General features: G+C 58.2%; 1 protein-coding gene across 1 annotated transcript in view; it reads right to left on the bottom strand.

The window, feature by feature from the left end:
• Positions 1-24444, bottom strand: part of LOC140480811 (disintegrin and metalloproteinase domain-containing protein 12-like) — a 230747-nt gene extending 206303 nt beyond the window's left edge. Inside the window, exon 1 of the mRNA XM_072576233.1 lies at positions 24228-24444. Within this exon, the coding sequence (XP_072432334.1) occupies positions 24228-24444 (217 nt within the window). The remainder of the gene's footprint in view (positions 1-24227) is intronic.
• Between the last annotated feature and the right edge of the window lie 2155 nt (positions 24445-26599).

Here is a 26599-nt window from a genome sequence, read left to right as displayed (position 1 = left end):
TGATGGGACGGTGTTTGGGGGGGTGGGTATGATGGGGTAGTGTGTGGGGATAGAGTGGGTAAGAGGGGCGGTGTGGGGGGAGTGGGTACAATGGGGCGGTGTGTGGGGAGCGGAGTGGGAACAATGGGGCAGTATGTGGGGGGGAGTGGGTATGATGGGGCAGTGTGTGGGAGGCGAGTTTGTATGATGGGGCGGTGTGTGTGGGGGTGTGGGTACAATGGGGCGGTGTGGGGGGGTATGATGGGGCGGTGTGTGTGGGAGGCGAGTTGGTATGAAGGGGTGGTGTGTGTGGGGGTGTGTGGGTATGATGGGGCGGTGTGTGTGTGTGGGGGGTGTGTGGGTATGATGGGGCAGTTTGTGGGGGGGGGAGTATGATGGGGCGGTGTGGGAGGGAGGAGTGGGTATCATGGTGCGGTGTGTGGGGGGGGAGTGGGTATGATGGGGCAGTGGGGGGGGAGTGGCTAAGAAAGGTCTGTGTGTGGGGGGGAGTGGCTATGATGGGGCGGTGTGTGGGGTGTGTGGGGATATTATGGGGCAGTGTGTGGGGAACGAGTGAGTATGATGGGGCAGTGTGGGGGGGGGAGTATGATGGGGCGGTGTGTGCTGGGGGAGTGGGTATGATGGGGCAGTGTGGGGGGAGCGTGATTTGTATGATGGGGCAGGGGGTGTTGGGGTGTATGATGGGGGGGTATGGGAGGTGGGGAGTGGTATGATGGGGTAGCGTGTGGGGGCAAGTGGGTATGATGGGACGATGTGTGGGTGGTTGGGTATGATGGGGTAGTGTGTGGGGGGAGAGTGGGTACGATGGGGCGGTGTGGGGGGGAGGGGGAGTGGGTATGATAGGGTGGTGTGTGGGGGGAGTGGATATGATGGGGCGGTGAGGGGGGAGTGGGTATGATGGGGCAATGTGTTGGGGGAGAGTGGGTATGATGGAGTGGTGTGTGGGGCGAGTGGGTATGATGGGGCGGTGTGTGTGGGAGCGGAGTGGGTACGATTGTGCAGTATGTGAGGGGGAGTGGGTATGATGGGGCGGTCTGTGGGAAGGGGTGAGTATGATGGGGCGGTGGGTATGATGGGGAAGCATGTGGGAGGGAGTGGGTATGTTGGGGCGGTGTGTGGGAGTGGAATTGGTAGGATGGGGGCGGTGTGTGGGGGGAGAGTGTGTATGATGGGGCGGTGTGTTGGGGGTGTGTAGGTAAGATGGGGTGGTGTGTTGGGGGGGTGTGGGTATGATGGGGCGATATGTGGGGGGAGTGTGTATGATGGGGTGATGTGTGGGAAAGGGGAGTGGGTATGATGGAGCGATGTGTGGGGGTGGGAGTGGGTATGATGGAGTGGTGCGTGTGGGGGGAGTGGGTATGAAGGGGCGGTGTGTTGGAGGATAGTGGGTATGATGGAACGATGTGTGAGGGGTGAATGGGTATGATGGAGCGATGTGGGGGAGGGGAGTGGGAATGATGCGCGATGTGTTGGGGTGAGTTGGTTTGATAGAGCGGTGTGGAGGGGAGAGTGTCTATGATGGGGTGGTGAGGGGGAGGGGAGTGGGTATGAAGGGCGGTGTGTGGGGGGGGTGTGGGTGTGAAGGGGCGGTGTGTGGGGGGGAGTGGGTAGGATGGGTCGGTGTGTAGGGTGGAGTGTGAGGGGGGAGTGGGTATGATGGGGCGATGTGTGGGGAGTGGATATGATGGGCCAGTATGCGGGTGGGAAAGTGGGTTTGATCGGGCGGTGTGTGCGGGGGGAGTGGGTATGATGGGGCGGTGTTTGGGAGGCGAGTGGGTAAGATGGGGCGGCGTGTAGGGGGGAGTGGGTATGATGAGGCGATATGAAGGGAGGCGAGTGGGTATCACGGGGTGGAGTGTGAGGGGGGAGTGGGTATGATGGGGCAGTGTTTGGGGGGGGAGTGGGTATGATAGGCCAGTGTGCAGGTGGGAAGGTGGGTATGATGGGGCGGCATGTGGTGGGGGGGAAGTGGGTATGATATGGCAGCGTGTGGGGAGCAAGTGGGTATGATGGGACGGTGTTTGGGGGGGTGGGTATGATGGGGTAGTGTGTGGGGATAGAGTGGGTAAGATGGGGCGGTGTGGGGGGAGTGGGTACAATGGGGCGGTGTGTGGGAGCGGAGTGGGAACAATGGGGCAGTATGTGGGGGGGAGTGGGTATGATGGGGCAGTGTGTGGGAGGTGAGTTTGTATGATGGGGCGGTGTGTGTGGGGGTGTGGGTACGATGGGGCGGTGTGGGGGGGGTATGATGCGCCGGTGTGTGTGGGGGATGGTGTGGGTAGGATGGGCAGTGTGTGGTGGGTGTGTGGGTATGATGGGGCGGTGTGTGTGGGGGGGTGTGGGTATGATGGGGCGGTGTGGGAGGGAGGAGTGGGTGTCATGGTGCGGTGTGTGGGGGGGAGTGGGTATGATGGGGCGGTGGGGGGGAGTGGCTATGAAAGGGCGGTGTGTGGGGGGGTGTGTGGGAATGATGGGGCGGTGTGTGTGGGGGATGGTGTGGGTAGGATGAGCGGTGTGTGGGGGGTGTGTGGGAATGATGGGGCGGTGAGTGTGGGGGATGGTGTGGGTAGGATGAGCGGTGTGTGGGGGGTGTGTGGGTATGATGGGGCGGTGTGTGTGGGGGGGTGTGTGGGTATGATGGGGCAGTTTGTGGGGGGGGGAGTATGATGGGGCGGTGTGGGAGGGAGGAGTGGGTGTCATTGTGAGGTGTGTGGGGGGGAGTGGGTATGATGGGGCAGTGGGGAGGAGTGGCTATGAAAGGGCGGTGTGTGGGTGGAAGGAGAGGGTATGATGGGGCTGTGTTTAGGGGGTGTGGGGTTATGATGGGGCGGTGTGTGTGGGGGGAGTGGGTATGATGGGGCGGTGTGTGTGAGGGTGTGTGGGTATGATGGGGCGGTGTGTGTGGGGGGATGTGGGTATGATGGGGCAGTGTGTGGGGAGGGAGTGGGTATGATGGGGTAGTGTGTGGGGGGAGTATCATGGGGCGGTGTGGGGGGAGGGAGTGGGTATTATGGGGCAGTGTGTGGGGAGGGAGTGGGTATGATGGGGCAGTGTGTGGGGAGGGAGTGGGTATGATGGGGCGGTGTGTGAGGGGGAGTGGGTATGATGGGGCGGTGTGTGGGAGGCATGATTTGTATGATGGGGCAGTGGGTGGTGGGTGTATGATGGGGCGGTATGGGAGGGGGGAGTGGGATGATTGGGCAGCGTGTGGGGGGCGAGTGGGTATGATGGGACGGTGTGTGTGTGGGGTGGGTATGATGGAGTAGTGTGTGGGGGGAGAGTGGGTACGATGGGGCGGTGTGGGGGGAGTGGGTACGATGGGGCGGTGTGGGGGGAGTGGGTATGATGGGGCGGTGTGGGGGGAGTGGGTATGATGGGGCGGTGTGGGGGGAGTGGGTACGATGGGGCGGTGTGGGGGGGAGTGGGTATGATGGGGCGGTGTGTGGGAACGGAGTGGGTGCAATGGGGCGGTGTGTGGGGGGGAGTGGGTATGATGGGGCAGTGTGTGGGAGGCGAGTTTGTATGATGGGGCGGTGTGTGTGGGGGTGTGGGTACAATGGGGCGGTGTGGGGGGGTATGATGGGGTGGTGTGTGTGGGAGGCGAGTTGGTATGAAGGGGTGGTGTGTGTGGGGGTGTGTGGGTATGATGGGGCGGTGTGTGTGTGTGGGGGGGGTGTGGGTATGATGGGGCAGTGTGTGGGGGGGGGAGTATGATGGGGCGGTGTGGGAGGGAGGAGTGGGTATCATGGTGCGGTGTGTGGGGGGGGAGTGGCTATGAAAGGTCGGTGTGTGGGGGGGAGTGGCTATGATGGGGCGGTGTGTGGGGTGTGTGGGGTTATGATGGGGCGGTATGTGTGGGGGGAGTGGGTATGATGGGGCGGTGTGTGGGGTGTGTGGGGTTATGATGGGGCGGTGTGTGTGTGTGGGGGGGTGTGGGTATGAAGGGGCAGTGTGTGGGGGTGAGTGGGTAAGATGGGTCGGTGTGTAGGGTGGAGTGTGAGGGGGGAGTGGGTATGATGGGGCAATGTTTGGGGGGGGAGTGGGTATGATAGGCCAGTGTGCGGGTGGGAAGGTGGGTATGATGGGGCGGCATGTAGGTGGGGGGAAGTGGGTATGATATGGCAGCGTGTGGGGAGCAAGTGGGTATGATGGGACGGTGTTTGGGGGGGTGGGTATGATGGGGTAGTGTGTGGGGATAGAGTGGGTAAGATGGGGCGGTGTGGGGGGAGTGGGTACAATGGGGCGGTGTGTGGGAGCGGAGGGGGAACAATGGGGCAGTATGTGGGGGGGAGTGGGTATGATGGGGCAGTGTGTGGGAGGCGAGTTTGTATGATGGGGCGGTGTGTGTGGGGGTGTGGGTACAATGGGGCGGTATGGGGGGGTATGATGGGGCGGTGTGTGTGGTAGGCGAGTTGGTATGAAGGGGTGGTGTGTGTGGGGGTGTGTGGGTATGATGGGGCGGTGTGTGTGTGTGGGGGGGGGTGTGGGTATGATGGGGCAGTTTGTGGGGGGGGGAGTATGATGGGGCGGTGTGGGAGGGAGGAGTGGGTATCATGGTGCGGTGTGTGGGGGGGGAGTGGGTATGATGGGGCAGTGGGGGGGGAGTGGCTAAGAAAGGTCTGTGTGTGGGGGGGAGTGGCTATGATGGGGCGGTGTGTGGGGTGTGTGGGGATATTATGGGGCAGTGTGTGGGGAACGAGTGAGTATGATGGGGCAGTGTGGGGGGGGGAGTATGATGGGGCGGTGTGTGCTGGGGGAGTGGGTATGATGGGGCAGTGTGGGGGAGCGTGATTTGTATGATGGGGCAGGGGGTGTTGGGGTGTATGATGGGGGGGTATGGGAGGTGGGGAGTGGTATGATGGGGTAGCGTGTGGGGGCAAGTGGGTATGATGGGACGATGTGTGGGTGGTTGGGTATGATGGGGTAGTGTGTGGGGGGAGAGTGGGTACGATGGGGCGGTGTGGGGGGGAGGGGGAGTGGGTATGATAGGGTGGTGTGTGGGGGGAGTGGATATGATGGGGCGGTGAGGGGGGGAGTGGGTATGATGGGGCAATGTGTTGGGGGAGAGTGGGTATGATGGAGTGGTGTGTGGGGCGAGTGGGTATGATGGGGCGGTGTGTGTGGGAGCGGAGTGGGTACGATTGTGCAGTATGTGAGGGGGAGTGGGTATGATGGGGCGGTCTGTGGGAAGGGGTGAGTATGATGGGGCGGTGGGTATGATGGGGAAGCATGTGGGAGGGAGTGGGTATGTTGGGGCGGTGTGTGAGAGTGGAATTGGTAGGATGGGGCGGTGTGTGGGGGGAGAGTGTGTATGATGGGGCGGTGTGTTGGGGGTGTGTAGGTAAGATGGGGTGGTGTGTTGGGGGGAGTGGGTATGATGGGGCGGTGTGTTGGGGGTGTGTAGGTAAGATGGGGTGGTGTGTTGGGGGGTGTGGGTATGATGGGGCGATGTGTGGGGGGAGTGTGTATGATGGGGTGATGTGTGGGAAAGGGGAGTGGGTATGATGGAGCGATGTGTGGGGGTGGGTGTGGGTATGATGGAGTGGTGCGTGTGGGGGGAGTGGGTATGAAGGGGCGGTGTGTTGGAGGGTAGTGGGTATGATGGGACGATGTGTGAGGGGTGAATGGGTATGATGGAGCGATGTGGGGGAGGGGAGTGGGAATGATGCGCGATGTGTTGGGGTGAGTTGGTTTGATAGAGCGGTGTGGAGGGGAGAGTGTCAATGATGGGGTGGTGAGGGGGAGGGGAGTGGGTATGAAGGGGCGGTGTGTGGGGGTGTGTGGGTATGAAGGGGCGGTGTGTGGGGGGGGAGTGGGTAGGATGGGTCGGTGTGTAGGGTGGAGTGTGAGGGGGGAGTGGGTATGATGGGGCGATGTGTGTGGGGAGTGGATATGATGGGCCAGTATGCGGGTGGGAAAGTGGGTTTGATCGGGCGGTGTGTGCGGGGGGAGTGGGTATGATGGGGCGGTGTTTGGGAGGCGAGTGGGTATGATGGGGCGGCGTGTAGGGGGGAGTGGGTATGATGAGGCGATATGAAGGGAGGCGAGTGGGTATCACGGGGTGGAGTGTGAGGGGGGAGTGGGTATGATGGGGCAGTGTTTGGGGGGGGAGTGGGTATGATAGGCCAGTGTGCGGGTGGGAAGGTGGGTATGATGGGGCGGCATGTAGGGGGGGGGGAAGTGGGTATGATATGGCAGCTTGTGGGGAGCAAGTGGGTATGATGGGACGGTGTTTGGGGGGGTGGGTATGATGGTGCGGTGTATGGAGTGTGTGGGGGTAGAGTGGGTAAGATGGGGCGGTGTGGGGGGAGTGGGTACAATGGGGCGGTGTGTGGGAGCGGAGTGGGAACAATGGGGCAGTATGTGGGGGGGAGTGGGTATGATGGGGCAGTGTGTGGGAGGCGAGTTGGTATGATGGGGCGGTGTGTGTGGGGGTGTGGGTACGATGGGGCGGTGTGGGGGGGTATGATGGGCCGGTGTGTGTGGGGGGGGTGTGGGTATGATGGGGCGGTGTGGGAGGGAGGAGTGGGTGTCATGGTGCGGTGTGTGGGGGGGAGTGGGTATGATGGGGCGGTGGGGGGGAGTGGCTATGAAAGGGCGGTGTGTGGGGTGTGTGTGGGAATGATGGGGCGGTGTGTGTGGGGGATGGTGTGGGTAGGATGAGCGGTGTGTGGGGGGTGTGTGGGTATGATGGGGCGGTGTGTGTGGGGGGGTGTGTGGGTATGATGGGGCAGTTTGTGGGGAGGGAGTGGGTATTATGGGGCAGTGTGTGGGGAGGGAGTGGGTATTATGGGGCAGTGTGTGGGGAGGGAGTGGGTATGATGGGGCGGTGTGTGAGGGGGAGTGGCTATGATGGGGCGGTGTGTGTGGGGGGGTGTGTGGGTATGATGGGGCAGTTTGTGGGGAGGGAGTGGGTATTATGGGGCAGTGTGTGGGGAGGGAGTGGGTATGATGGGGCGGTGTGTGAGGGGGAGTGGCTATGATGGGGCGGTGTGTGGGAGGCATGATTTGTATGATGGGGCAGTGGGTGGTGGGGGGTATGATGGGGCGGTATGGGAGGGGGGAGTGGGATGATTGGGCAGCGTGTGGGGGGCGAGTGGGTATGATGGGACGGTGTGTGTGTGGGGTGGGTATGATGGAGTAGTGTGTGGGGGGAGAGTGGGTACGATGGGGCGGTGTGGGGGGAGTGGGTATGATGGGGCGGTGTGGGGGGAGTGGGTATGATGGGGCGGTGTGTGGGAACGGAGTGGGTGCAATGGGGCGGTGTGTGGGGGGGAATGGGTATGATGGGGCGGCGTGTGGTGGGGAGTGGGTATGATGGGGCAGTGTGTGGGGAGGGAGTGGTATAATGGGGCGGTGTGTGGGAGAGGAGTGGGTATGATGGGGCGGTGTGTGGTGGGGAGTGGGTATAATGGGGCAGTGTGTGGGGGGGAGTGGGTATGATGGGGCGGTGTGTGTGGGGGGGAGTGGGTATGATGGGGCGGTGTGTGGGGGGAGAGTGGGTATGATGGGGCGGTGTGTGGGGGGAGATTGGGTATGATGGGGCAGTGTGTGGGAGCAGAGTGGGCACGATGGTGCGGTGTGTGGGGGGGAATGGGTATGATAACGCGGTGTGTGGGGGGAGAGTGGGTATGATGGGGCGGTGTGTGTGGGGGGGAGTGGGTATGATGGGGCGGTGTGTGGGGGGAGAGTGGGTATGATGGGGCGGTGTGTGGGGGGAGATTGGGTATGATGGGGCAGTGTGTGGGAGCAGAGTGGGCACGATGGTGCGATGTGTGGGGGGGAATGGGTATGATAACGCGGTGTGTGGGGGGAGAGTGGGTATGATGGGGCGGTGTGTGGGAGTGGAGTGGGTACAATGGTGCGGTGTGTGGGGGGAGAGTGGATATGATGGGGTGATGTGTGGGAGCAGAGTGGGTTCAATGGGGCAGTATGTGCTGGAGGAATGGGTATGATGGGGGTGTGTGTTGGGGGAGTGGGTATGATGGGGCGGTGTGTGGGGGTATTGGGTATGATGGAGCGATGTGGGGGAGGGGAGTGGGTATGATGGGGCGGTGTGTCTGGGGGGAGTGTATATGATGGGGCGGTGTGGGGGAGGGAGTTGGTATGATGGGGCGGTGTGGGGGAGGGGAGTGGGTATGATGGGGTGGTGTGTGGGGGTAGGGAGTTGGTATGATGGGGCGGTGTGGGGGAGTGGAGTGTGTATGATGAGGTGTGTGTGGGGGTAGGGAGTGGGTATGATGGGGCAGTGTGGGGGAGGGGAGTGGGTATGATGGGGTGGTGTGGGGGAGGGAGTAGGTATGATGGGGTGGTGTGTGGGGGTGGGGAGTGGGTATGATGGGGCGGTGTGTGGGGGGAGTGTGTATGCTGGGGTGATGTGTGGGAGAGGGGAGTGGGTATGATGGGGCGAAGTGTGGGGGGAGTGATGGGTATGATGGGAGGGTGTGTGTGGGTGGAGTGGGTATGATGGAGCGTTGTGTGGGGGAGGGAAGTGGGTATAATCGGGTGGTGTGAGGGCGGGGAGTGGGTATGATGGGGCTGAGTGGATACGATGGAGCGGTGTGTGGGGGGGAGTGGGTACAATGGGGCGATGTGTGGGAGGGAGTGGGTATGATGGGGCAGTGTGTGGGAGGGAGTGGGTATGATGGGGGCGGCGTGTGGGAGGGAGTGGATAGGATTGGGCGGTCTGTGTGCGAGGGGGAGTGGGTATGATAGGGTGGTGTGTGGGGGGGAGTGGATATGATGGGGCGGTGTGGGGGTTGAGTGGGTACGATGGGGTGGTGTGTGGGAGTGGAGTGGGTACGATGGGGCGGTGTGTGGGAGCGGAGTGGGTATGATGGAGCGGTGTGTGTGGGGGAGTGGGTAAGATGGGGCGGTGTGTGGGCAGGGAGTGAGTATGATGGGACGGTGTGTGGGAGAGGAGTGGGTATGATGGGGCGGTGTATGGGAGCGGAGTGGGAATGATGGATGATGGGGCGGTGTGTGGGAGGCGAGTTGGTATATGGGGTGGTGTGTGGGGGCTGTGGGTATGATGAGGCGGTGTGTGGGGGGGAGTGGGTAAGATGGGGCAGCGTGCTGGGTGGAGTGGGTATGATGGGGCGGTGTGTGGGAGCGGAGTGGGTATAATAGGGTGGTGTGCTGGGGGGAGTGGGTATGATGGGGCGGTGTGTGGGAGCGGAGAGGGTACAATGGAGCGGTGTGTGGGGGGGAATGGGTATAGTGGGGCGGTGTGTGGGGGGAGAGTGGGTATGATGGGGTGGTGTGTGGGAGCGGAGTGGGTACAATGGGGCGGTGTGTGATGGGGAGTGGGTATGATGGGGCAGTGTGTGGTGGGGAGTGGGTATGATGGGGCGGTGTGTGGGAGAGGAGTGGGTATGATGGGGCGGTGTGTGTGGGGAGGAATTGGGTATGATGGGGTGGTGTGTGGGGAGGGAGTGGGTATGATGGGGCATTGTGTCGGGGGGGAGTGGGTATGATGGGGCGGTGTGGGGGAGGCATGATTTGTATGATGGGGCAGGGGGTGGTGGGGGGTATGATGGGGCGGTATGGGAGGTGGGGAGTGGGATGATGGGGTAGCGTGTGAGGACAAGTGGGTATGATGGGACGATGTGTGGGTGCTTGGGTATGATGGGGTAGTGTGTGGGGGGAGAGTGGGTACGATGGGGCGGTGTGGGGGGGAGGGGGAGTGGGTATGATAGGGTGGTGTGTGGGGGGAGAGTGGGTATGATGGGGCGGTGTGTGGGAGCGGAGTGTGTATGATGGAGTGGTGTGTGGGGGGAGTGGGTATGATGGGGCGGTGTGTGGGGGGGGGGCGTGGGTACGATGGGGTTGTGTGGGGGTTGAGTGGGTACGATGGAGCGGTGTGTGTGGGAGCGGAGTGGGTAAGATTGTGCAGTTTGTGAGGGGGAGTGGGTATGATGGGGCGGTGTGTGGGAAGGAGTGAGTATGATGGGGCGGTGGGTATGATGGGGCAGCATGTGCGAGGGAGTGGGTATGTTGGGGCGGTGTGTGGGAGCGGAATTGGTATGATGGGGCGGTGTGTGGGGGGAGTGGGTATGATGGGGCGGTGTGTGGGGGGAGTGGGTATGATGGGGCGGTGTGTGCTGGGGGGAGTGGGTATGATGGGGCGGTGTGTGGGGGGGAGTGGGTATGAAGGGGCGGTGTGTGGGGGGGAGTGGGTATGAAGGGGCGGTGTGTGGGGGGGAGTGGGTATGAAGGGGCGGTGTGTGGGGGGGAGTGGGTATGATGGGGCGGTGTGTGCTGGGGGGTGTGGGTATGAAGGGGCGGTGTGTGGGTATGAAGGGGCGGTGTGTGGGGGGGAGTGGGTATGAAGGGGCGGTGTGTGGGGGGGGAGTGGGTAGGATGGGTCGGTGTGTAGGGTGGAGTGTGAGGGGGGAGTGGGTATGATGGGACGATGTGTGGGGAGTGGATATGATGGGCCAGTATGCGGGTGGGAAAGTGGGTATGATGGGGCGGTGTGTGCGGGGGGAGTGGGTATGATGGGGCGGTGTTTGGGAGGCGAGTTGGTATGAAGGGGCGGTGTGTGGGGGGGTGTGGGTATGAAGGGGCAGTGTGTGGGGGTGAGTGGGTAAGATGGGTCGGTGTGTAGGGTGGAGTGTGAGGGGGGAGTGGGTATGATGGGGCAGTGTTTGGGGGGGGAGTGGGTATGATGGACCAGTATGCGGGTGAGAAAGTAGGTATGATGGGGCGGCATGTGGGGGGGGGGGGGTAGTGGGTATTAAGGGGCGGTGTGGGGGGGGGAGTGAGTATGATGGGGCAGTGTGGGGGGGGAGTGGGTATGATGGGGCGGTGTGTGGGAGGCGAGTGGGTATGATGGGGCGGCGTGTAGGGGGGAGTGGGTATGATGAGGCGATATGAAAGGAGGGGAGTGGGTATCACGGGGTGGAGTGATGGTGGAGTGGGTATGATGGGGCAGTGTTTGGGGGGGGAGTGGGTATGATAGGCCAGTGTGCGGGTGGGAAGGTGGGTATGATGGGGCGGCATGTAGGGGGGGGGAAGTGGGTATGATATGGCAGCGTGTGGGGAGCAAGTGGGTATGATGGGACGGTGTTTGGGGGGGTGGGTATGATGGGGTAGTGTGTGGGGATAGAGTGGGTAAGATGGGGCGGTGTGTGGGAAGGAGTGAGTATGATGGGGCGGTGGGTATGATGGGGCAGCATGTGGGAGGGAGTGGGTATGTTGGGGCGGTGTGTGGGAGCGGAATTGGTATGATGGGGCGGTGTGTGGGGGGAGTGGGTATGATGGGGCGGTGTGTTGGGGGTGTGTAGGTAAGATGGGGTGGTGTGTTGGGGGGTGTGGGTATGATGGGGCGATGTGTGGGGGGAGTGTGTATGATGGGGTGATGTGTGGGAAAGGGGAGTGGGTATGATGGAGCGATGTGTGGGGGTGGGAGTGGGTATGATGGAGTGGTGCGTGTGGGGGGAGTGGGTATGAAGGGGCGGTGTGTTGGAGGGTAGTGGGTATGATGGGACGATGTGTGAGGGGTGAATGGGTATGATGGAGCGATGTGGGGGAGGGGAGTGGGAATGATGCGCGATGTGTTGGGGTGAGTCGGTTTGATGGAGCGGTGTGGAGGGGAGAGTGTCTATGATGGGGCGGTGAGGGGGAGGGGAGTGGGTATGAAGGGGCGGTGTGTGGGGGTGTGTGGGTATGAAGGGGCGGTGTGTGGGGGGGAGTGGGTAGGATGGGTCGGTGTGCAGGGTGGAGTGTGAGGGGGGTGTGGGTATGAAGGGGCGGTGTGTGCGGGGGGAGTGGGTATGATGGGGTGGTGTTTGGGAGGCGAGTTGGTATGAAGCGGCGGTGTGTGGGGGGGTGTGGGTATGAAGGGGCAGTGTGTGGGGGTGAGAGGGTAAGATGGGTCGGTGTGTAGGGTGGAGTGTGAGGGGGGAGTGGGTATGATGGGGCAGTGTTTGGGGGGGGAGTGGGTATGATAGGCCAGTGTGCGGGTGGGAAGGTGGGTATGATGGGGCGGCATGTAGGTGGGGGGAAGTGGGTATGATATGGCAGCGTGTGGGGAGCAAGTGGGTATGATGGGACGGTGTTTGGGGGGGTGGGTATGATGGGGTAGTGTGTGGGGATAGAGTGGGTAAGATGGGGCGGTGTGGGGGGAGTGGGTACAATGGGGCAGTGTGTGGGAGCGGAGTGGGAACAATGGGGCAGTATGTGGGGGGGAGTGGGTATGATGGGGCAGTGTGTGGGAGGCGAGTTTGTATGATGGGGCGGTGTGTGTGGGGGTGTGGGTACAATGGGGTGGTGTCGGGGGGTATGATGGGGCGGTGTGTGTGGGAGGCGAGTTGGTATGAAGGGGTGGTATGTGTGGGGGTGTGTGGGTATGATGGGGCGGTGTGTGTGTGTGTGGGGGGTGTGGGTATGATGGGGCAGTGTGTGGGGGGGGGGGAGTATGATGGGGCGGTGTGGGAAGGAGGAGTGGGTATCATGGTGCGGTGTTTGGGGGGGGAATGTGTATGATGGGGCAGTGGGGGGGAGTGGCTATGAAAGGTCGGTGTGTGGGGGGGAGTGGCTATGATGGGGCAGTGTGTGGGGTGTGTGGGGTGTGTGGGGTTATGATGGGGCGGTGTGTGTGGGGGGAGTGGGTATGATGGGGCGATGTGTGGGGTGTGTGGGGTTATGATGGGGCGGTGTGTGTGTGTGGGGGGGGTGTGGGTATGATGGGGCAGCGTGTGGGGGGGAGTATGATGGGGCGGTGTGGGAGGGAGGAGTGGGTATCATGGTGCGGTGTGTGGGGGGGGAGTGGGTATGATGGGGCAGTGGGGGGGAGTGGCTATGAAAGGTCAGTGTGTGGGGGGGAGTGGGTATGATGGGGCGGTGTGTGGGGTGTGTGGGGTGTGTGGGGTTATGATGGGGCGGTGTGTGTGGGGGGGAGTGGGTATGATGGGGCGGTGTGGGGGGGTATGATGGGGTGGTGTGTGTGGGAGGCGAGTTGGTATGAAGGGGTGGTGTGTGTGGGGGTGTGTGGGGTTATGATGGGGCGGTGTGTGTGTGTGGGGGGGGTGTGGGTATGATGGGGCAGCGTGTGGGGGGGAGTATGATGGGGCGGTGTGGGAGGGAGGAGTGGGTATCATGGTGCGGTGTGTGGGGGGGGAGTGGGTATGATGGGGCAGTGGGGGGGAGTGGCTATGAAAGGTCAGTGTGTGGGGGGGAGTGGGTATGATGGGGCGGTGTGTGGGGTGTGTGGGGTGTGTGGGGTTATGATGGGGCGGTGTGTGTGGGGGGAGTGGGTATGATGGGGCAGTGGGGGGGGGAGTGGCTATGAAAGGTCAGTGTGTGGGGGGGAGTGGGTATGATGGGGCCGTGTGTGGGGTGTGTGGGGTTATAATGGGGCGGTGTGTGTGGGGGGGAGTGGGTATGATGGGGCGGTGTGTGTGGGGGGATGTGAGTATTATGGGGCAGTGTGTGGGGAACGAGTGAGTATGATGGGGCAGTGTCGGGAGGGGAGTATGATGGGGCGGTGTGTGCTGGGGGAGTGGGTATGATGGGGCAGTGTGGGGGAGGCGTGATTTCTATGATGGGGTAGGGGGTGTTGGGGGGTATGATGGGGCGGTATGGGAGGTGTGGAGTGGTATGATGGGGTAGCGTGTTGGGGCAACTGGGTATGATGGGACGATGTGTGGGTGGTTGGGTATGATGGGGTAGTATGTGGGGGGAGAGTGGGTATGATGGGGCGGTGTGGGGGGGAGGGGGAGTGGGTATGATAGGGTGGTGTGTGGGGGGAGCGGATATGATGGGGCGGTGAGGGGGGAGTGGGTATGATGGGCAGTGTGTTGGGGAAGAGTGGGTATGATGGAGTGGTGTGTGGGGGAGTGGGTATGATGGGGCAATGTGTAGGGAGGGGAGTGGGTATGATGAGGCGGTGTGTGGGGGAGAAGTGGGTATGATGGGGCGGTGTGTGCAGGAGGGAGCTGGTATGAAGGGGCGGTGTGTTGGGGGGCGAGTGGCTATGATGGGGTAGTGTGTTCGGGGGGGATAGTGGGTATGATGGGGCGGCGCGGGGGGGGGGGTGTGGGTATGATGCGGCATGTGTGGGGTGAGTGATGTGTTGGTGGGGGGGTATGATGGGGTGGTGTGGGAGGGGGGACTGGGTATGATGGGGTGGTGTGTTGGGGTGGAGTTGGCATGATGGGGCAATGAGTTTGGGGGGGGAGTATGATGGGGCGGCATGTCAGGGGGAGTATGAAGGGGCGGCATTTGGGGGTGAATGGGATTGATGGGGCAGCGTGTTGGCGGGGGGAGTATGATGGGGCGGTGTGTGGGGGGAGTGGGTATGAAGGGGTGGTGTGTGGGGGGGGTGGGTATGATGGGGGGTTTGTTGTGGGGGGATTGTGTATTGTGGGGCGATGTGTGGGGCGATGTGTGGGGCGGAGTGGGTATGATGGGGTGATGTGTGGGGCGGAGTGGGTATGATGGGGCGATGTGCGGGGAGGGAGTGGGTATGATGGGGTGGTGTGGGGGTGGAGTGGGTACGATGGGGCGGTGTGGGGGGAGGGAGTGGGTATGATGGGGTGGTGTGGGGGTGGAGTGGGTATGATGTTGCGATGTAGGGGGGGACAGGGTATGTTGGAGCAGTGTGTTGGGGGGGCAGTGGGTACGATAGGGTGGTGTGTGGGGGGTGCAGTATTATGGGGCGGCATGTTGGGGGGGAGTGGGAATGATGGTGTGGTGTGTGGGAGGGGAGTGGGTATGATGGGGCAGTGTGGGGGTGTGGGGGTGGGGGGGATGTGGGTGGGTATGATGGAGCAGTGTGGGGAGGGAGTGGAAATGATGGGGCGATGTGTGGTGGGGGGGGTATGAGAAGACCCGGGTAATAGTCTGGGGACCCAGATGATGGTCAGGGGTCCCGGAAAAATGTCAGAGGTCCCGGGCAAATGTGAGGTGACACGAGTAATGGTCAGGGGAGCCCTGGTAATGGTTAGGGCAGCTAGGGTAATGGTCAGGGGAGCAGGGTAATGGTCAGGGGAGCCGGGGTAATGGTCAGGGGAGCTGCAGTGATGGTCAGGGGAGCCGGGTAATGGTCAGGGGACCCGGGATAATGGTCAGGGGACCCAGTAATGGTCATGGGAGCTGGGGTAATGGCCATGCGACCCGGTAATGGTCAGGAGAGCCGGGTAATGGTCAGGGGATACGGTAATAGTCAGGAGAGCCGGGGTAATAGTCAGGAGAGCCGGGTAATGGTCAGGGGATACGGTAATAGTCAGGAGAGCCGGGGTAATGGTCAGGGGAGCAGGGTAATGGTCAGGGGATACGGTAATAGTCAGGAGAGCCGGGGTAATGGTCAGGGGAGCAGGGTAATGGTCAGGGGAGCCGGATAATGGTCAGGGGAGCAGTGTAATGGTCAGGGGATACGGTAATGGTCAGGGGACCCGGGATAATGGTCAGGGGACCCAGTAATGGTCATGGGAGCTGGGGTAATGGCCATGCGACCCGGTAATGGTCAGGAGAGCCGGGTAATGGTCAGGGGATACGGTAATAGTCAGGAGAGCCGGGGTAATAGTCAGGAGAGCCGGGTAATGGTCAGGGGAGCAGGGTAATGGTCAGGGGAGCCGGATAATGGTCAGGGGAGCAGTGTAATGGTCAGGGGATACGGTAATGGTCAGAGGAGCCACGGTAATGGTCAGGGGAGCAGGGTAATGGTCAGGGGAGCAGGGTAATGGTCAGGGAGCCGGAGTAATGGTCAGGGGAGCCGGGGTAATGGTCAGGGGAGCAGGGTAATGGTCAGGGGAGCAGGGTAATGGTCAGGGGAGCCGGGGTAATGGTCAGGGGATAAGAGTAATGGTCAGGGGAGCAGGGTAATGGTCAGGGGAGCCGGGGTAATGGTCAGGGGAGCAGGGTAATGGTCAGGGAGCCGGAGTAATGGTCAGGGGAGCCGGGGTAATGGTCAGGGGAGCCGGGGTAATGGTCAGGGGAGTCACGGTAATGGTCAGGGGAGCTGGGGTAATGGTCAGGGCAGCAAGGTAATGGTCAGGGGAGCAGTGTAATGGTCAGAGGAGCCGGGGTAATGGTCAGTGGAGCAGGGTAATGGTCAGGGGAGCTGGGATAATGGTCAGGGGAGACCGGGTAATGGTCAGGGGAGACTGGGTAATCGTCAGGGGCACCGGGATAATGGTCAGGGGAGCCGGGGTAATGGTCAGTGGAGCAGGGTAATCGTCAGGGGCACCGGGATAATGGTCAGGGGAGCCGGGTAATGGTCAGGGGAGCCGAGGTAATGGTCAGGGGAGCAGGGTAATGGTCAGGGGAGCCGAGGTAATGGTCAGGGGAGCCGGGTAATGGTCAGGGGAGCCGAGGTAATGGTCAGGGGAGCCGGGTAATGGTCAGGGGAGCCGAGGTAATGGTCAGGGGAGCCGGGTAATGGTCAGGGGAGCCGGGTAATGGTCAGGGGAGCCGAGGTAATGGTCAGGGGAGCCGGGTAATGGTCAGGAGAGAAAGTGAGGACTGAAGATATTGGAGATCATAGCTGAAAATGTTTTGCTGGAAAAACACAGGAGGTCAGGCAGCATCAAAGGAGCAGGAGAATCGACGTTTCGAGCATGAGCCCTTCTTCAGCAAATTGTCAGGGGAGCAGGTTAATGGTCAAGGGACCCGGGTAATGGTTAGTGGAGCCGGGAAATGGTCAGGGGAGCAGGGTAATGGTCAGGGGAGACCGGGTCATGGTCAGGGGTGCAGGATAATGGTCAGGGGAGCCGGTCATGGTCAGGGGTACCGGGATAATGGTCAGGAGAGAAAGTGAGGACTGCAGATGGTCAGGGGAGCTGAAAATATGTTGCTGGAAAAGCGCAGCAGGTCAGGCAGCATCCAAGAAGCAGGAGAATTGACTTTTCGGGCATGAGCCCTTGTTCAGCAAATGGTCAGGGGAGCCGGGATAATGGTCAGGCGAGCAGTGTAATGGTCAGGGGAGGCAGGGTAATGGTCAAGGGACCCGGGTAATGGTTAGTGGAGCCGGGAAATGGTCAGAGGGGCAGGGTAATGGTCAGGGGAGACCGGGTCATGGTCAGGGGAGCCGGGGTAATGGTCAGGGGAGCAGGATAATGGTCAGGGGAGCCGGTCATGGTCAGGGGAGCTGGGGTAATAGTCAGGGGAGCAGTGTAATGGTCAGGAGAGCAGGGTAATGGTCAGAGGAGCTGCGGTAATGGTCTGGGGAGCAGGGAAATGGTCAGGGGAACCAGGATAATGGTCAGGCCAGCAAGATAATGCTCAGGTGAGCCGTGTTTAATGGTCAAGGGAGCAGTTTAATGGTCAGGGGAGCAGGGTAATGGTCTGGGGAGCAGTTTAATGGTCAGGGGAGCAGGGTAATGGTCAGGGGAACAGGGTAATGGTCAGGGGAGCCGGGTATTGGTCAGGGTGGCAGTGTAATGGTCAGGGGAGCAGGGTAATGGTCAGAGGAGCGAGGGTAATGGTCAGGGGAGCAGGGTAATGGTCAGGGCAGCAGGGGCAGGGGTCAGGGTAATGGTCAGGCAAGCCGTGATAATGGTCAGGGGACCCGGGTAATGGTCAGGGGACCTGGGTAATGGTCAGGGGACTCGGGGTCATGGTCAGGGGAGCAGGGTAATTGTCAGAGGAGCTGGGGTAATGGTCAGGGGAGCAGGGTAATGGTCAGGGGAGCAGGGTAATGGTCAGGGCAGCCGGGGTAATGGTCAGGGGAGCAGGGTAATGGCCAGGCTAGCCGGGGTAATGGTCAGGGGAGCAGGGTAATGGTCAGGCAAGCCAGGGTAATGGTCTGGGGAGCCGGAATAAGGGTCAGTGGTCCCGGATAATGGTCAGGGGACCCGGGGTAATGGTCAGGGGACCCGGGTCATGGTCAGGGTTGTCAGGGTCATGGTGAGGGGAGCAGGGTAATTGTCAGAGGAGCGAGGGTAATGGTCAGGGGAGCAGGGTAATGGTCAGGGGAGCCGGGGTAATGGTCAGGGGAGCAGGGTAATGGTCAGGGGAGCAGGGTAATGGTCAGGGGAGCAGGGTAATGGTCAGGGGACCTGAGGTAATGGTCAGGGGAGCCAGGGTAATGGTCAGTGGAGCTTGGAAATGGTCAGGGGAGCCGGGGTAATGGTCAGTGAAGCTGGGAAATGGTCAGGGGAGCCGGGGTAATGGTCAGTGAAGCTGGGAAATGGTCAGGAGAGCAGGGTAATGGTTAGGGGAGACCGGGAAATGGTCAGGGGAGCAGCGTAATGGTTAGGGGAGCAGGGTAATGGTCAGGGGAGCCGAGTAATGGCCAGGGGAGCCGAGTAATGGTCAGGAAAGCAGGGTAATGTTCAGGGGAGCCGGGGTAATGGCCAGGGGAGACCGGGAAATGGTCAGGGGAACCGGGATAATGGATTAGTGGAAGAGCACAGCAGTTCATGCAGCATCCAAGGAGCTTCAAAATCAACCGGGATAATGGTCAGGGGAGCCAGGTATTGATCAGGGGAGCCGGGTAATGGTCAGGGGAGCAGGGTAATGGTCAGGGGAGCCGGGTAATGGTCAAGGTAGCCGGGGTAATGGTCAGGGGATCCGGTAATGATCAGGGGAGCAGGGTAATGGTCAGTGGAGCCGGAGTAATGGTCAGTGGAGCTGGGAAATGGCCAGGGGAGCAGGGTAATGGTCAGAGGAGCCAGGGTAATGGTCAGGGGAGCCGAGTAATGGTCAGGGGAGCCGGGTCATGGTCAGGGGAGCAGGGTAATGGTCAGGGTAGCCGGGGTAATGGTCAGTGGAGCCGGGTCATGGTCAGGGGAGCAGGGTAATGGTCAGGGGAACCAGGATAGTGGATTAGTGGAAGAGCACAGCAGTTCAGGCAGCATCCAAGGAGCTTCGAAATCAACAGGGATAATGGTCAGGGGAGCAGTGTAATGGTCAGGGGAGCAGTGTAATGGTCAGGGGAGCTAGGGTTATGGTCAGGGGAGCAGGGTAATGGTCAGGGGAGCAGGGTAATGGTCAGGGGAGCAGGGTAATGGTCAGGGGAGCTAGGGTTATGGTCAGGGGAGCTAGGGTTATGGTCAGGGGAGCAGGGTAATGGTCAGGGGAGCCGGGTCATGGTCAGGGGAGCAGGGTAATGATCAGGGGAGCAGGGTAATGGTCAGAGGAACCGGGATAATGGATTAGTGGTGCTGGAAGAGCACAGCAGTTCAGGCAGCATCCAAGGAGCTTCGAAATCAACAGGGATAATGGTCAGGGGAGCAGTGTAATGGTCAGGGGAGCCGGGTAATGGTCTGGGGAGCAGGGTAATGATCAGGGGAGCCGGGTAATGGTCAGGGGAGCCGGGGTAATGGTCAGTGGAGCCGGGTCATGGTCAGGGGAGCAGGGTAATGGTCAGGGGAGCCGGGTAATGGTCTGGGGAGCAGGGTAATGATCAGGGGAGCCGGGTCATGGTCAGGGGAGCCGGGGTAATGGTCAGTGGAGCCGGGTCATGGTCAGGGGAGCAGGGTAATGGTCAGAGGAGCCAGGGTAATGGTCAGGGGACCCGGTAATGATCAGGGGAGTTGGGGTAATGGTCAGTCGAGCAGGGTAATGGTCAGGGGGTTGGATATTGGTCAGGGGAGCTGGGTAATGGTCAGGGGAGCATGGTAATGGTCAGGGGAACCGCGGTAATGGTTAGCGGACCCGGGTAATGGTTGGTGGAGCCAGAGTAATGGTCAGGGGAGCCGGGTAATGGTCATGGGAGCAGGGTAATGGTCAGAGGGGCCTGGGTAATGGTTCATCAACTTTGGTGCTGGGCTTTTGCCCGAAACGTCGGTTTCGAAGCTTCTTGGATGCTGCCTGAACTGCTGTGCTCTTCCAGCACCACTAATCCAGAACCAAGTTCATCAACTTTACCAACACATTCCACCCTGACCTTAAATTCACCTGGACCATCTCTGATACTTCCCTCCCCTTCCCTGACCTCTCCATCTCCATCAATGGTGACCGACTCAACATTTTTTTACAAACCCACTAACTCCCACAGCGACCTGGAATACTCATCCTCCAACCCTACGTCCTGCAAAAATGCTATCCAATATTCCCAATTCCTCCGCTTCTGCCATATCTGCTCCCAGGAGGACCAGTTTCACCACAGAACACACCAGATGACCTCCTTCTTAAAAGACCAAAATTTCCTCTCCCACATGGTTGAAGATGCCCTCCAATGCATCTCATCCACATCTCGCACCTCCGCCCTCAATCCCCACCCCTCTAACGGACCCCAATACCAGGGATGTATTTCCCTCCCCACCCGTATCCGCTATCTGCAAAGACTGTTCCCTCTGTGACAACCTGGTCACGTCCACACCCTCCCCACCTGGCACTTTCCCCTGCCACCGCAGGAATTGCAAAACCTGCACCCACACCTCCCCCCTCACCTCCATCTAAGGCCACAAAGGAACCTTCTACATCCATCAAAGGTTCACCTGCATATGCATCAATATCATTGATTGGATCCGTTGCTCCCGATGCAGTCTCCTCTACATTTGGAAGACTGGATGCCTTCTCACAACATGCTTTAGAGAACATCTCCGCGACACCCGCACCAATCAACCCCACTGCCCCATGGCTAAACATTTCAACTCCCCCTCCCACTCTGCTGTGGATATGCAGGTCCTGGGTCTCCTCCACCATCACTCCCTCGCCACCTGATGCCTGCAGGAAGAACGCCTTACCTTCCACCTCGGAACCCTTCAACCCCAGGGCATCAATGTGACTTCACCAGTTTCCTCATTTCCCCTCCCCCACCTTATCCCAGTTCCAAACTTCCAGCTCAGCACCGTCCTCATGACCTGTCCTACCTATCAATCTTCCTTCCCACCTATCCACTCCACCCTCCTCTCTGACCTATCAGCTTTACCCCTTCCTCCATCCATCTCTTGCACTCCCAGCTACCTTCTCCCCAGCCCCAATCCCTGGTCCCATTTATTGCTCTACTCCTGAGGCTTTCAGCCTTATTCCTGATGAAGTGCTCTTGCCAGAAACATCGATTTACCTGCTCCTCAGATGCCGTGTGACCTGAGGAAATCAGGAGGCAAAAAGGAGGCATGAGATAGAGTTATAAAGATGTACAGCATGGAAACAGACCCTTAGGTCCAACCCGTCCATGCCGAACAGATATCCCAACCCAATCTCATCCCACCTGCCAATACCCGGCCCATATCCCTCCAAACCCTTCCTATTCATATACCCATCCAGATGGCTCTTAAATGTTGAAATTGTACCAGCCTCCACCATATCCTCTGGCAGCTCATTCCATACACGTATTGCCCTCTGTGTGAAAAAGTTGCCTGTTAGGTTACTTTTATATCTTTCCACTCTCACCCTAAACCTATGCCCTCTAGTTCTGGAATCCCCAACCTCAGGGAAAAGACTTTGTCTATTTATCCTATCCATGCCCCTCATGATTTTGTAATCCAAAGGGTTTGTGCAAATACATTAAGGACAAAAGGGTAACTAGGGAGAGAATAGGGCCTGAAAATGTGTTGCTGGAAAAGCGCAGCACCTCAGGTAGCATCCAAGGAGCAGGAGAATCGACGTTTAAGGCATGAGCCCTTCTCCAGGAATGAGGAAAGTGTGTCCAGCAGGCTAAGATAAACGGTAGGGAGGAGGGATTTGGGGGAGGGGCGTGGAAATGCGATAGGTGGAAGGAGGTTAAGGTGAGGGTGATAAGGTGAGGGTGATAGGCCGGACTGGGGGTGGGGAGCGGAGAGGTCAGGAAGAAGATTGCAGGTTAGGAAGGTGGTGCTGAGTTCGAGGGTTGGGACTGAGACAAGGTGGGGGGAGGGGAAATGAGGAAACTGGAGAAATCTGAGTTCATCTCTTGTGGTTGGAGGGTTCCTAGGCAGAAGATGAGGCGCTTTTCCTCCAACCGTTGTGTTGCTATGGTCTAGCGATGGAGGAGTCGAAGGACCTGCATGTCCTTGGTGGAATGGGAGGGGGAGTTGAAGTGTTGAGCCACTGGGTGGTTGGGTTGGTTGGTCCGGGTGTCCCAGAGGTGTTCTCTGAAACGTTCCACAAGTAGGTGGCCTGTCTCCCCAATATAGAGGAGACCACATCGGGTGCAGTGGATGCAATAAATGATATGTGTGGAGGTGCAAGTGAATTTAGATTAGATTAGATTACTTACAGTGTGGAAACAGGCCCTTCGGCCCAACAAGTCCACACCGCCCCGCCGAAGCGTAACCCACCCATACCCCTACATCTACATTTACCCCTTACCTAACACTATGGGCAATTTAGCATGGCCAATTCACCTGGCCTGCACATCTTTGGACTGTGGGAGGAAACCGGAGCACCCGTAGGAAACCCACGCAGACACGGGGAGAACGTGCAAACTCCACACAGTCAGTCGCCTGAGGCAGGAATTGAACCCGGGTCTCAGGCGCTGTGAGGCAGCAGTGCTAACCACTGTGCCACCGTGCCGTCCACCGTGCTGCCCATTTGTGGCAGATATGGAAGTATCCCTTGGGGCCTTGGAGGGAATTAAGGGGAGAGGTGTGGGCGCAAGTTTTGCATTTCTTGCAGTTGCAGGGGAAGGTGCTGGGAGTGGAGGTTGGGTTGGTGGGGAGTGTTGACCTGATGAGGGAGTCACGGAGGGAGTGGTCTTTTTGGAACACTGATAGGGGAGGGGAGGGAAATATATCCCTAGTGGTGGGGTACGTTTGGAGATGGTGGAAATGACGGCGGATGATATGCTGTATATAGAGGTTGGTGGGGTGGTAGGTGAGGACCAGTGGGGTTCTGTCCTGGGGGCAGTTGGTGGGGCGGGGCTCAAGGGCAGAGGAGCGGGAAGTGGAGGAGATGCAGTGGAGAGCATTGTCAATCACGTCTGAGGGGAAATTGCGGTCTTTGAAAAAGGAGGCCTTCTGGGTTGTTCGGTATTGGAATTGGTCCTCCTGGGAGCAGATGCGGCAGAGGCGAAGGAATTGGGAATATGGGATGGCGTTTTTACAGGGGGCAGGGTGGGAGGAGGTGTAATCTAGGTAGCTGTGGGAGTCGGTTGGTTTATAGTAAATGTCCGTGTTGACTCGGTTGCCCAAGATAGAAATGGAGAGCTCTAGGAAGGGGAGGGAGGTGTCTGAGGCGGTCCAGGTAAATTTGAGGTCGGGGTGGAAGGTGTTAGTAAAATGGATGAACTGTTCAACCTCCTTGTGGGAGCACGAGGCAGCGCTGATACAGTCATCGATGTAGCGGAGGAAAAGGTGGGGGGTGGTGCCAGTGTAGCTGCAGAAGATGGACTCTTCCACATATCCTATGAAGAGGCAGGCATAGCTGGGGCCCATGCGGGTGCCCATGGCTACTCCTTTGGTTTGGAGGAACGTGGGTTATGATTACGGGATGTGGGTAATAATCTGGTGACTTGGGGTAACAGTTAGGGGACTTGGGTAGTGATCGGGGACCCGGGGAATGATCAGGGGGCTTGGGTAATGATCAGTGGACTTGGGTAATTGTCAAGGGACCCAGTGTAATGAACAGGGGATCAGGATAATGGTCAGGGAACCTGGGTAACAATTAGGGATCCGGGGTAATGGCCAGTGAACCTGGGTAATGATCATGGCCTGGGGTAGTTGTCAGGGGTCCGGGGTAATGATCAGGGGACCCAGGGTAGGTGTCAGGGGACCAGGAGTAATTGTCAGGGGTCCCGGAGTAATGATCAGAGGACCTGGGTAATGGTCAGTGAATGCGGGGTAATGGTCAGGGGTCTCAGGGTGATGGTCAGGGAACCTTCAGGAGTCCTGGGGTAATGATAGGGGACCTGGGTAATTGTCAGGGAACCAGGGGAAATGATGAGGGGACACGGGGTAATGATTAGGACTCCTGGGGTAATGATCCAGGCTCCCAGGGTAATGCTCAGGGGACCCAGGTCATAATCAGGGGACCCAGGATAGTTATCAGGGGACCCGGATAATGATCAGAGAACCAGTGTCATGATCAGGGGACAAGGGTAATGATCAGGGGACCAGTGTTCAAATCCCACTATGTCAGATGTTGAGGTTCAGACTCAATGAAAATCTGGAATTGACACTCTAATGATGACCAAGAAACCATTGTCGATTGTCAGGGAAAAAACCATCAGGCTCATTAATGTCCTTTAGGGAAGGAAGCAGCCATCGTTATCTGGTCTGGCCGAAATTGTCACTCCAGACCCACAGGACTGTTGTTCACTCTTAACTTCCCTCCAGGAAATTTATGATCAGCTGTAAATACTGGCCCAGCCAGCAATGTCCTCATTCCATTAAAAACAAGAAAGCAATCTTCCTCACCTGAAGCAGTTCCTTGTCTACGTGAAGTAGCTCCTTTAATCTTGGTCTCCCAGCCAACTCCTGGTGAATGACTGGTAGGTCTGTTACGGGGGACAGTGAACACAGTTCCATTTCCACGGTTCCCATTGTCAACGGCAGATTCTTCATTCCCTGCTGCTGAAAGATTTAAAACCTGGCACCAGATCAGAAATACCAAACACACATTGCAGGCGGACATTGTAAATGATCACAACTCTCTGCTCTCCACTTCAAAGTTCTGTCTCTGTGTTAACACAGTTTTCTGCCTGACCTCCTCATTGATCTCTCTTTCCCTTTTCAGTTTCTCTGTGCTTGTGCTCTCAACCTCTCTGTGTCTCAGCTTGTTTCAGAATCTGTATCATTCTGGGATTCATGTCAGAAATAACTTTGTAACAGCCCTAACCTTACCCAGGCAGAAAGAGGAAACCCTGAAAAAGAGACAGAATTGAAAAAGTTGGGACCTAGTAATCTGACGACAGTACATTCTGCCGAGACACTGTACACTTCTACAGGACAAATACAAAATGTACAGAGATCAGTTTTGACTTTCTGTGCATTTCTGATAGAGCATGCACTGTACCCACTTCCCCTCATCCTGCCCAAACTGCTTCACTGGATAAGGGGAACTTACTGGGCTCTGCAGAGGACAGGGGAATTGTCTGAATTCCTGTCGGGGCTAGAGGGACAACTCAAAGACCATAAAGGAAAGATGCAGCAACAGGTCACGTCACCAATGAACATTGGTTCGAGAAAGGAAGGGATGGTAGGTTGAGAGAATTGTGAGTGACAAGGGATGTGGAACATATAGTCAAGAGGAAGAACGAAGGTTGAAGAGGCAAGGATCAGGCAGGGCTCAAAAGGGTTACAAGATAGCCAGCAAGGAACTGAAGAATGGACTGAGGAAAGGAAGAAGGGGGCATGAAAAGCTTTAGCGAGTAAGATTAAGGAAAATCTAAGACATTCTACACTTCTATGAGGAACATAAGGATGGCCAAAATGAGAATAAGGCTGATCAGGGATAGTGGAGAGATCTTGTGCCTGGAGTCAGAGGAAGTAGGGGAGGTCCTTAATGAATACTTTTCTTCAGTATTCATTCGTGAGAGGGACCTTGACATTTGTGAGGACAGCGTCAAACAGGCTGATATGTTTGAACAGGTAGATGTTAAGAAGGAAGATACACTGAAAAGTTTGAAAAACATAAGGATAGATAAGTCCCTTGGGCCAGACGGGATATTCCCATGGTTATTACAGGAAGCAAGGGAAGAGATTGCTGCACTTTGGAGATGATCTTTGCATCCTTGCTGTTCACTGTAATAGTGCCAGATGATTAGAAGGTGGCAAATGCTACTCCCTTGATCAAGAAAGGGAATAGAGACCAGTCAGTCTTACATTAGGGGTGGGTAAATTATTCAAGAGGTTTTTGAGAGGTAGGATTTATGATTAATTGGAAAACCACAGCTTGATTAGAGATAGTCAACATGGCTTTGTGAGGGGCAGGTCATGCCTTATAAACTTTACTGAATTCTTTGAGGATGTGACAAAACACATTGATAAAGTCGAGCAGTGGATGTGGTGTACAGTAGCGCCTTGACATACGAACGACCCCGTTCACGAACAAATCAGTTTACGAACAGGATTGTACCTAAAATTTTGATTCAACATATATATGAAATTCAAGGTACGAATGAAGGGACAAATGCAAAAAGCCCATGTGCGACCATGTGGTTTCATTGTTCTGCTTTGCTATGCGCTTGTTGAACGCAAACGCTCTCGGGCCCCGCGTGATCTCATTCAGTTCGTCTTTGGTGCGTGCGCTGTGAGCAGCTGTCCAAGCATTCTTACGCTATCCGAACAATGGGAAAAATTGATTCAGTTCGCGAACTTCTCGGTTCGCGAACTGGGTCCCGGAACGGATTAAGTTCGTAAGTCGAGGTGCTTCTGTACATGATTTTTAGCAAAGCATTTGATAAGGTTCCCCATGGTAGGTTCATTCAGAAAGTAAGGACGCACAGGAAGCAGGGAAGGTCTGGGTGTCTGGATGCAGAATTGGCTGGCCCATACAAGGCAAAGGGTGGTAGTTATGGAAAGTATTCAGCCTGGTGCTCGGTGACCAGTAGTATTCCGCAGGGATCAGTTCTGGGACCTCTGCATTTATGATTTTTAAAAATGACTTGGATAAGGAAGTGGAAAGATGGATTACTAAGTTCGTTATGACATGAAGGCTGGTGGAGTTATGGAGTGTGGAGATCTGTTGTAGGTTGCAACAGAACATTGACAGGATGCAGAGATGGGCTGAGAAGTGGCAGATGGAGTTTGAGAGAGAAAATTTTCAGGTTGTCAGGTGTATGTTGATT

This window comes from Chiloscyllium punctatum, chromosome 1 (assembly GCF_047496795.1).
Source record: "Chiloscyllium punctatum isolate Juve2018m chromosome 1, sChiPun1.3, whole genome shotgun sequence".
NCBI classification, from domain to species: Eukaryota; Metazoa; Chordata; class Chondrichthyes; order Orectolobiformes; family Hemiscylliidae; genus Chiloscyllium; species Chiloscyllium punctatum.
The sequence above is the reverse complement of the archived record's forward strand: the minus strand, read 5'-3'. Positions and strand labels throughout refer to the sequence as shown.